This window comes from Chrysochloris asiatica, unplaced genomic scaffold (assembly GCF_000296735.1).
Source record: "Chrysochloris asiatica unplaced genomic scaffold, ChrAsi1.0 scaffold00040, whole genome shotgun sequence".
NCBI classification, from domain to species: Eukaryota; Metazoa; Chordata; class Mammalia; order Afrosoricida; family Chrysochloridae; genus Chrysochloris; species Chrysochloris asiatica.
Genome location: NW_006408558.1, coordinates 17,354,075 through 17,364,672, shown reverse-complemented (window position 1 = coordinate 17,364,672; position 10,598 = coordinate 17,354,075). Strand labels below are relative to the sequence as shown.

The 10,598-nt window shown below is 53.4% G+C and overlaps 1 protein-coding gene across 1 annotated transcript in view; it reads right to left on the bottom strand.

The window, feature by feature from the left end:
* Positions 1-2,932: 2,932 nt before the first annotated feature.
* The window catches only part of UNC93B1 (unc-93 homolog B1 (C. elegans)), a 10,419-nt gene continuing 2,753 nt past the window's right edge, over positions 2,933-10,598 (bottom strand). Inside the window, exons 4-11 of the mRNA XM_006860841.1 lie at positions 9,054-9,215; positions 8,752-8,884; positions 8,309-8,402; positions 7,682-7,806; positions 6,870-7,052; positions 6,315-6,588; positions 4,947-5,065; positions 2,933-3,285 (exon numbers count right to left, since the gene is read on the bottom strand). Of these exons, the coding sequence (XP_006860903.1) occupies positions 2,971-3,285; positions 4,947-5,065; positions 6,315-6,588; positions 6,870-7,052; positions 7,682-7,806; positions 8,309-8,402; positions 8,752-8,884; positions 9,054-9,215 (1,405 nt within the window). The 3' untranslated portion in view covers positions 2,933-2,970. The remainder of the gene's footprint in view (positions 3,286-4,946; positions 5,066-6,314; positions 6,589-6,869; positions 7,053-7,681; positions 7,807-8,308; positions 8,403-8,751; positions 8,885-9,053; positions 9,216-10,598) is intronic.

The following is a 10,598-nucleotide window of genomic DNA, read 5'->3' as shown; positions in this document are numbered from 1 at the left end:
CAGGGTGATTATGAGTTAGAACCAACTCGGCACACAGTAGTAGCAGCAGAAATCTGCTGATGGGAATTCAACAATGCTTAAAATCTCTGACTGTACATGCTTGGAATCACATAATTTATAAATCTCCCAAGAGTAGACTGACGAAATCAGAGTTGCTTTGAAGGACAAGGAGGGGGACCAGTTGCAACCTCCAGGACACGAGTGTGATTGTCCAGGTGCCTTCCTCATCCTTGCCTGCTGAGGCTGCAACCAGACCCTCACACATGACCCCTGCCCCGTGCTCAGTTGCACATTATCTGAGTGTCTGGTTGCCCAGTTCCTACTGGACTCCAGCCACAAGGATATCACCGTATCTGCCTTGAGCTAGCCTTCTCCAAATGCTAATTGGGAACTAGAGCCGCAAGCCCCAGGCAGGCCACGTGATCATTTTGGGTCTGCTTGCCCATGAGAGTCTGCTTCCGGTCTGCATGGAGCCCGAAACCTGCCAAATATAGCTGGTAACTGACCTCTTAGGAGTCATAAGCCATAGATTGAGTCACCCTCCCTAGAACTGGCCCCAGAAAGGATGCAACCAGTCTACTGGGCAAAGAAGATGTAGGGAGAGCCGTGAGGGAATTCATCTCTGGGTGTTGCAAAGTGTTAATGAGTTATACTATGCACTGAAATGCTAGAGATTCAGGTTCACTCAGAAGTACCTTGGAAGAAAGACCTGGTAATCAACTTTATTGAAACCCATATGTCATACAGTTCTGCTCTGACGCACACGGGGTGGTCATGAGTCAGAATTGAGTCGAGAAAAACTGGCTTGGTAACATTAATGTTGTTCTTAAGTGTCGTTGGGTCAGTTCTGACTCATAGCAACCCTAAATAGGGTTTCCAAGGAGTAGCTGGTGGGTTTGAACTGCTGACCTTGCAGTTAACAGTCCAGTTCTTATCCTGCAGCACCACACCAGCTGATTCTTATGGAAGACTGGCTCTGCAAACCTATGCTAAAACTCTATCAGACAACATTCTGTTGCTATTCACAAGGTTTTCAATGACTAACCTTTCAGAAGCGACCCACCTCTCCTTCTTCCTAGTCTACCTTTATCTGGACGCTTCACTGAAACTTATCCACCACAGTGCGTGACCCTGCTGGTATTTACAATACCAGTAGCAAAGCTTCCAGCATTGCAGAAACACACAAGCCACCAAAGTATAACCAACTGATGGACAAATGGTGAGTGCTAACACAAAGGTCCCCCAATTCCTCGTTGTCTCATACTGCCCCTTACACTTAAAGAAATACCCCACAGTGCTTTGCATGAAATATTTTAGGTCCAAACTACTTCATAAGTATATAAGGTATAATGACTTAGTAATGCTCTCATTTCTTTCTCAGATAAGCACCGCTCATTACTCCTCCACTCTGTGTACCTGGCAGGTACTGAATGAGCAGCTTTAGCAGCAGAGGCCCAGGTGGGTACCACGGTCTCATTTCCTGTCCTGCGTTCATTTTCATCTTCTATCTCTGCAACCACAGGAAACTCAGGGTCTCAAAGGTAGGTGGTGAAAGGAAAGGAAAGTAGGGGGTCTAATGTTGGCATCTTTGTTTGCTCAGGTGCACAGGTGGGAAGTATTGTGTTTCCTACCAAATTTAGAAAATTTAAGCTACCCAGTTATGCCTTTGGGTTTCCTGCAGGGTGTGGGGAGGTCCCTGGACCACAGTGCTAAGGGGCCTGTACATTTGCTCCCTAACTGTACTACCAGGTATAGTAAGTGCCAGGAAGATGCACCTCAATGAAGCACCTTCCCCCCTTGCTGGAACTGTATGGGGTTGGGGCAGTTGGAGTTGGTTTGCGGTGGACTTGGGGTGTGAGTCCTCAGAGTGGGCCAGGAGTCCGACCTCCAGTCAGCCGTGAGCAGGGTGCACTGGAGACCCCGTTATCTTCCCATGACACCCTCCCTGGCTTCCCCCAGCTCTCAGCTCTCTTCCCTAAGGACAGGGAAAGGAGAACTCCAGGAGTCTTCTCGCTCCCATCAGCCTCAGTTCCGGGTGGCCATGCTAACTTCAGGCTGCAGCAGGAAGAGCAGTCACCAAGGATACCCCAAGTCCGTACTGGGCACGGGCTGACAGCGCGTCAAAGACAGTCCCTGCTGGGTTGTGGGCAGATTGTCGGGGGAAACGGCCGAGACCGCCCAAAAGGGCAGCTGACTGGGGCCTTTGGAGTTTGTCGGTCCCGGAGATCTACTAAGGCGCCCCACCCACTCTTTTCTCCACAGATCCAATGAGACCAGCTTCCCTGGGCGGGCTCAGGAAAAAGAAGGCGGGTCCTTGGAGATGGGCGGGTCCTCTAAGCTGGGACGCCCAGTGAGCAGGGGCCTGGGAACTGTTTCCCACCCTACCCTACTGGTCCTTCAGCACCCAACCCTTCCAGGGGTCCAGGACTCCCACGACAGCGCGGCCGAGCAGCTGGAAACACCCTTCACAAGCCCCCTCCGTGGCTCGGGACTCATTGAGACAACACAAAATCTCTTTATTGGTGTCTATAAAACGTCACGCGTCTTGGCGGTTTCTGGGGACAGGGCGCGCGGGGGCAGGTCTTGCGTGGTCTCAGAGTCACGGAGCCAGAACAGGTCTGCAAGTCCCACCTAGCTTGGGGACAAGCGAGGGCTGAGCGTGTGTACGGCGATGGGCCCCCCACGAGGGGACGGCAAGGGAGGCTGGCAGGTCCCGCGTCCAGGCGACCACACTCGGCCAAGCCGACTTTGTGGAAGGACCTGGGGGGCGTAGGGAGCGGTCATCTGTGTTTCCGCTGTGCTGTCTTTCGAACCCTGGACTGGCCTAGTGTCCCAGGGTCTCATCCGCCTTAAAGCGAGGGAGGGAGGGCAGCAAGGACTTCAAATTCCAGGGGACCCCTGGAGGGGCGTCTCTGAACCTGGAGGGGGTACTGAAGATGGAGCCAGAATCCGAGGGTTCTTGGGGGTCGCTTACAGCTCCTCGGGCCCGTCTCCTCCCAGCGCCTGTTCGTAGGGACAAGGCCTGCGGCAAAGGCCCACTGTCTCGGGGCCAGATCCGGGCCCCGCGGGCGGCACCTCCTCCTCCACGCGGTCCCCCAGGCGTTCTCCTTCCGCGTCGCTCTCATCCGAGTTGTCTTCCTCTAGGTAGCGGTAGCCCTGTACTTTGTGCTGGGGCCGAGGGATGCGCGGCTGGCGCGGGACCACCCCTCGCTGCAGCTTCTGCTCCATCCACAGGTAAGAGGCCACAGCCAGTACCAGAGTCACCAGCAGCACTACCAGCTTGGCCTGGTGGGCAGGGAGGCTGGTGGCAGCGCTTCCATGCACAGCAGCACCTCCCCTGCAGTCCCGCCTTTCTCCAGAAGCCTCCCCCAACCCGGTCCTCCTAGACTCCGCCTGCCAACTCCATCATACAGACAGACCCTCAGTTTCTGTTAGAGGGGACTGATAGTGCTTTGGCCTCTCAGGATCCCATAAAACGCTGCTAAAAGGAGCTCTGGTAGCGTAGTGGTTACGAATCGGGCTGCGAACCGTAAGGTCAGCGGTTCGAAACTACCAGCCGCTCCGCGGGAGAAAGATGAGGCTTTCTACTCCCGTAAAGATTTACAGCCTCGGAAACCCTGCACAGGGTCGCTATGGGTCGGAACCGACTCGATGGCACTTAACAACAACAACAAAAGTGGGCAAAAGGACTAGCCCTCCTTACCTGGGGCTAAGATTACTCTAAAAGATCCTTGAGTGGTCAAAAGGGTTTGAACAAGGACTCTGGTGGGGTGCTGTAGGGTCAACACTGGACTGCGAACCACAAGGTTGGTAGTTCGAACCCGCCAGTTGCTCCTTGAAAGGCCTATATAGGGTTGCTATAAGTCAGAACTGACTCGATACTTAACAACAAATAATCAAAAGGTGGAAGGTTCAAACCCACCTAATAATGCCGCGAAAGAAAGATCTGGTGATCTGCTTCACAAAGTTAGAAAAATAAAAACTCAGACCATTGGCATCCAGTCTACTCCAACTCACAAAGTGACCTTGTAGGGCAGAGAACTGGGGTCACATGGGGTCACCATGAATCAGACCTGACTTACCAAGGACGGGAAAAGATGACACCAGTGCACCTTACACAGGCAGAAAGAGCTACATCACAACTCAGCACACACATACATGTGTGCATGTTGATTCTGTTATTACTGTTGGGTGTCATGGGGTCAATTCCAACCCAGTCATGTGACAGAGTAGAGCTACCCACAGGGTTTTCTAGGACATAATCATTACAGAAGCAGATTGCTAGGTCTTCTGAAGAGCCACTAGGTGGGTTTGAACTATGAACCTTTCAGTTAGCAGCTAAGTGCTTAACTCGTGCACCACCAGGGCTCCTTTTTGTAAGCTTTTCTTGTTGTTATTAACTGCTGTCAAGTCTGTTCTGGCTGACAGAGACCCTGTATAGGGTTTCCAAGGAGCGGCTGGTGAGTTTGAACCACTGAGCTTGTGGTTAGCAGTCTAGCTACATCATTTTCTTTCCTGTCACTTTCATTTAAAAAAAAATGTTGTTTGGGGCTTGCTAAACTGGCCTCACTGTTTCCAGTGGAGGATAGGGGTGAGAGACTGACCTATTACTGAGAGCACTTTGCTATACACACACATACACACACACCAGGGACCGTGATGTGATCCAGTTCAGAGCATAATGTCTGAACAGGCTACCAAACAACCCACAAGGAGAGAGGAAACCCAGAACCCCTTCAGGGATGGGTAAACTGAGGCCAGCAGGATTTTAGGCAACAAGTGAACTCCTGGGTTGGGGGTAGCTCAGTGGAGTAGGAGAATGGGACCTGACTCTTAGGCAGAGATGTCCTTTGTGAGGCCTTGGGGAGACAAAAGCAGCCAGGGCAGGTGCTACCTGGTGGTAGAATTTGGGGTGCCTGATACTTAGTGTCCTTCCACCCCCTCACCTTCATGGGTAGGCTAGAGCCTAGGTACACCGCGAAGATAGCCACAGCCTGCCACCAGTGGTAGATGGTGAAGATGAAGTCCTGCCTCTCCTTGTCCTCGTACAGGATTCCCAGGAGCGCTGCAAGGGAGTGGGGGGCAGGGCAGGTGAGGAAGAGGCGTCCAGGAGCCTGTAACCCTTCTGGGCCCTGCGCGGGTCCCAGCCAAGAGCCCAGATCAAGAAAGTCCTTATTGTAAGTTGGTCCTGGCCTGCCCCCTAGTGGAGACCTTCGTTATTGAGGTTGCCCAAAGCAGCTGGCCTCTTTTGGTCCAACTGTGGCTTCAAAAGCATAAAGATGTATGTGAAGTCTTGTCCCGTCCTGACCCCAGGTGAGGACAAGAGCTCTTTCCTCTCCTCTCCAGGGAAGCCTTCTCAGGCAGAGCAGGCTGCTGGCAGCAACAGACTTTATGCAAATCAAATCAGAGGTGATGTGTGGGAGCGGTGAGTTTGTTTCTCAAAGAATCCTTTGCAGACAGCACCGTACAGGGTCAGGAAACTCCAATTCTAGTGGTCAGAACTGTAAGGTACAGAGAGCTGGGAGTCTAGAGATCCAGAGATGTGAATCCAATTCTGGTTCCCCGAGCCAGTGTTTCCATCTCACATGTTGTATAGTGAGTTCTTCATGGGAGACAGCCCACACAGCCTCCACAGACTATGTGAACGGCTGCTAACCCCCTCACCACGCACTCAGAGCATCAACACTCATCCTGTGGTGCTTCAGGGTGACTATACTACTACACAGGGCTGCTATGAAGGGACACGGAACCCCCAGTGTCCGCAAGGGACAGGAAGAACATGTGCCACAGCAAGTCTGACTTTCCCCCACCTGGTACAGCCTGGCACCAGTCCATCTGAACAGACACCGATGTTGGCCACCCACGAGACTGAGCCTGTGGATACTGGGCAGAGAGCATCAGGCAGGTGAACTCTGATGCTGCCCTTCCCCAGTGCTTCTACCCCAGCAGCCCAGACTCTGACTGGACTCCACCAGCCCAAAGACTGCCATTGGGACTTCATGTCCGCTCCTGGCTCTTTATTTACAAGGCCCATCTCTGCATGAACCCCCGCTGCTAGGCAGAGATGGGGCAGAAACTCCAAGTTTTCTTTACACATTGTCCCCACAGGGTGGTCACAGAACCTCACAATCACCTCATGTATCCACAAGACCTCACATGACCCCCAGTGTCCACAGGCTCTCTGTCCACACTAGAGTGTCCATGCCTACCTCCAAAGTGTCCACAGAACATCCATCCACCCCCAGAGTGCCCACAGACATCTTCATCTACCTCCACCGTGTCCACAGAATTCCACGTGCCCATGCTATACTCACTGCTGAGCCCGGTCTTGTTGAGGACACTGCCCACACCCCACAGGGCAGCTGCCATGTAGAGAATCCAGCTGTGCTGTAGGACCCGAGGCACAGGGGCCCAGAAGAAGAGGCCAAGAGTGAGCAGCAGGTGCAAGCCAGCCCCAGCCACCAGGGGCACGGAGCGAGGCAGACACAGCCCCAGTAGGCCCAGGACCGAGGAGGCTGAGGCGCCAAAGCTGTATGCCACCAGGAGATACGCTAGACGTTCCAGTCCCATGGAGCACACACCATAGCCCTGGAGGACAGGGGCAGGGGGTGAGTATTGGGGTCCCCTCCGTACACGAGGTGTGACCTAAGACTGCACCCTATCCCTCTGATGCTAACCCCCTCCTCCATTTGGGTTCCCATGGGACCAAAGGCTTTCTGGCACTAGCTCATTTCAACCTCACAAGCCCTCTGCTCAGAGAGGTTAAAATAACTTGTGAAGAGGGAGGAGACGATTTGGACATACTTGTATTATAGTTTATCTGGGCGTCCTGTAGTATTGTATCTGGCAGCACGTGCGGGTGTCCTTACCAGGGCGAGACCAGTGCAGACGAAGAGCACCTCGAAGCCGCTATAGATGAAGAATGGTACCAGGTGGCGCAGACGGAAGTCACGCATGTGCTTGAAGGGCAGCTGGAAGATGTTACCCCAACCCACGCTGCGCAAGTCGATCTCCTCCGTGGGGCGGTAAGCAGCGCCGCACAGGCCGAGCACCTGCAGATCCACTCGGTGAAAGGACAGACGCCCAGACCCCAGGCCCGGGACTCGAGTCCGCCTCTGAACCCTAGGCCCCGCCCCCTCAAGCACACGCTCCAATGGATTTCAGCCTTGCACCTAACCCCGCCTCTCAGCCCAAGGTTCTGCGACTAAGACACACCCCCATGATGGACCTCGGCTTTATCTTCAGCCCCGCCCCCGGGTCTCAGCCCCGCCCTTTGAGACAGGCCTCACGATGCACCATATCCTTGCCTCTTAGCCCCGCCTCTCGGCCTAAGACCCCACCTCCTAAGACCCCATCCTTGACTCCCAGCCCCGCCCCTGAGTCTACGCCTCGCCCTCAGAGCCTTAGTTCTGCCTCCCAGAGCCGCCCCCTGTTTGAGACACAATTCTAGCCTCGGTCCCCAGGTCTCCTAGGTCTCCTCCAATCCTCTGGGACCCGGTCTCCAGCTGGATCCCTGACTGACCTACAACCCCTTTGCCCAGCCTCTGGGATTCTACCTCCAGTCTCGGTCCAACCTCACTCAGTCTCCCCATTTCAAACCACACTCCCAGCCACGTCCCTGATGTAACCACGCCTCCACAACGCTGGTCACGCCCAAACTCCGCCCCCAGCCCGGCCTCACCAGCAGCATGGCCAAGAAGGCCACCGCCATGAGCACACTCTCCACTATGATGAGGTTCCGGCTCCGCGGCAGCGTCCTCAGAACCGTCTTGTTGAAGCCTCTGAGGATGCCGAGGCTGTCAGTGCCTGAGGAGGGGGTGGAGGAGGACAACGTGAGGCGGGGTGCAGAGCATATTATCACTCCCGTCACAAAGTAGAGCAAGGCAGGTGGAGGCTGGGAAGCAGTTTGATGGTTCCAGCAGCCAAGGCTGGAGGCACCCCAAGAAGGAGTGACTGATGTATCCTGCCTTCTGCACCGTCCCTTTCTCACCCAACTGCCCAGAAGTTCAGCCCACCAAGACCACCTCTGACCTCCATATATTCGTCCAGCATAGAATGCGCACCAACTGTATACCTTCCCACAGGCGGCCTCAGTACAGACGGCACCACCTCCAGGCAGCCTTCCCTGACCACCCAGGTTGGGTCAGATGTCCCAACAACGTACTTTCAAAGGGCCCTGAGCCTCACCTATCATACAGGTGGAACCCTGAATCCCCAGCCCTGGACCCTGTCAGCTAGGGCATCTCTCTGGGCCCTCCATGCCTGCTGACAATGGAATGGGGAAAGTGAGCATCCCACAAAGACTAACCACAGCTTCGCACGTTGTACAGCGTGTGGTTCAGGTCATACAGGTAGTGGTTCAGGAAGTAGACCATGGGCAGCTGGGCACAAGCGAAACTTAGCTGTGAGCAAGAGGATCACTGGGGTCAGACTCAAGGACACAGAGTCACGCTGGACAGAAATATGGTCTGGGGTGGGGATTGGACACAGCCTGGGAGGAGAAAGGGACCCATCCACCTCTGGGGAGGCGCCCAGTGGCAGTGGGGTCCCCAAAGCTGGAGAACTTCCTCCTGGTCAGCATTGTGTCCAGGTAGGTGATGAGGTCTCTGTTGCCAGGGGACAGCAAGCAGGGGTTGGCTTGAGAAAGGAAGATGGGGCCAGAGGGCTGAGAAGCCTATGGAATGGGTTCCACTTTTTGGGTCCTGGGCCTAGTATTCCACTCTACCCCCAACGACCCTGTGGGGCACTTACATGGAAGAAGCCGTAGAAAATGACTTGGAAGACCAGGAGATAGGGCGCGTGGGAGCCTCGTGGTGGACGCTTCTGAGGCTCCTGCTCTTCCTGCTCCTTGTAATGGGAGTACTCGTAATACTTCTGTGCCATCCTGGGCCATAAAGCAGAGAAGGCTGTCCCCAGCCCCACCGCTGCCAGAGCCCTTCCATGTCTGCACCCAGAGCTGCTGTCCCATACCTCACACGTAGAGAAACTGAGACCCAAAGGATAAAAGAGGCTTGCCCAAGGCTCCCGGGATGGTTTCCATCCTTCCTTCTCACCTAGTGATGTAGTTGCCCATGGATGTCCAAAGTGGCACAATGGCCATGCCCAAGGTGACAGCCGAGGGTACGAGTGTGTAGTAGCGCTCCCAGTAGTTGGTGGAGACAAAAAGGGCATAGATGCCCACCGCCAGGAACATCATCCACTTGGTGCCAAAAAACCTGTGGGCAGCAGGAGAGATGCTGGCACTGTGGGACACCTGGGCAGTTCTGGGCTCTAACCAGACATAACCACTTCAGGGTATAGGTCACTAGGCCACAGAACCTCAGAGTCAAGGGCTCTCTCAGCAGGTATGGGCTTGCTATGCGGCCTCAGACAGGAACCCTGGTATTTCAATGGTTCAGTACTCGGCTGCTAACCCAAAGGTCAGTGGTCCAAACCCCACAGGGACTCAGAGGAAACGGCTGTGGTCATCTTCTTTCATCAAGATGGCAGCCTTGGAAAAGCTAGGGGCCAGCTCTATTCCGTCTTATAGGGACATTGAATTACAACAGACTCAATAGCATTGAGCTTCATTTGTTTTCTTAGTAGGGCCTCAGGTAAACCATTCTGTGCCACATACCTATAGCCACAGGGGCCTCCAATGACCATTCCAAGAATGGAAGGAGATAAGGATTGTGGGTTTCACAAGTCAGAGATCTATGGGCAAATCCAGCCTCATTTCTGTTCTGGCTTCTCTGATCCCCCTTCCCTATCCAAGCTCATGTTCTGCGGCTGAGGGTCCAGAGACATGTCCCTAAGGGACTTGAAACAGGCTAGGTCATGGAGATTCAACACAGAGGCCCCACTGCCAGTGAGCAGCAGCATTAGGCCCCTGGCCCCTCTGCCTCTCTGTCCAGTACTCCTGTAGTCTAAGTCAACCAGGATTCTCCTCCTCACTGGCTCCTCGGGGATAATGAGTGAATGGGATATGGACTCAATCCGTGGATGGAAACCAATATAACTAGAGCACGTGTACGTCTTCCTTTCTCTGCCTTGGCTTCCAGGAAGCTCAAAGTGCAATGACTCTTGCTTTCTATTACAACAATCTCTTCTATTACAGAATCCTGGTTCTTTTCTCCTGTATTTTCCCATATAATATGCAGAGCAGCAGTCCCCTCCTAGACTTTGAGAGGGGGCAAGAGTTCACAAATAATTGCGCTGTACATTTTGATGTATTAATGCAGCACAAAGTGAAAATACCAATGCTCATTGCTGACAATGCAATTTTTAAAATGACACACACACACACACTGCCAGGGCCCATGCAAACTGGCATAACCCTGTTGTTTAGGCAGACGTTGTGTATATAGGTTTTAAAGTCACTGTCCCTGAGGCCATTATTACTGGTGGGTCTTGAACAATTTATTTAGCCTCTTGTTTTCTTCATGTATAGCACCTACCTCAAATTGTTGGGGATAACATAACGCATAAGAAACAAAATAAGGTTTAACTATAATCATTAATCCACACCACTGGACCAATAAACAACATTCTTATCAACGAAGAAAAGATTGAAGTTGTCAAGGACTTCATTCTTCTTGGATCAACTATCAACACTCATG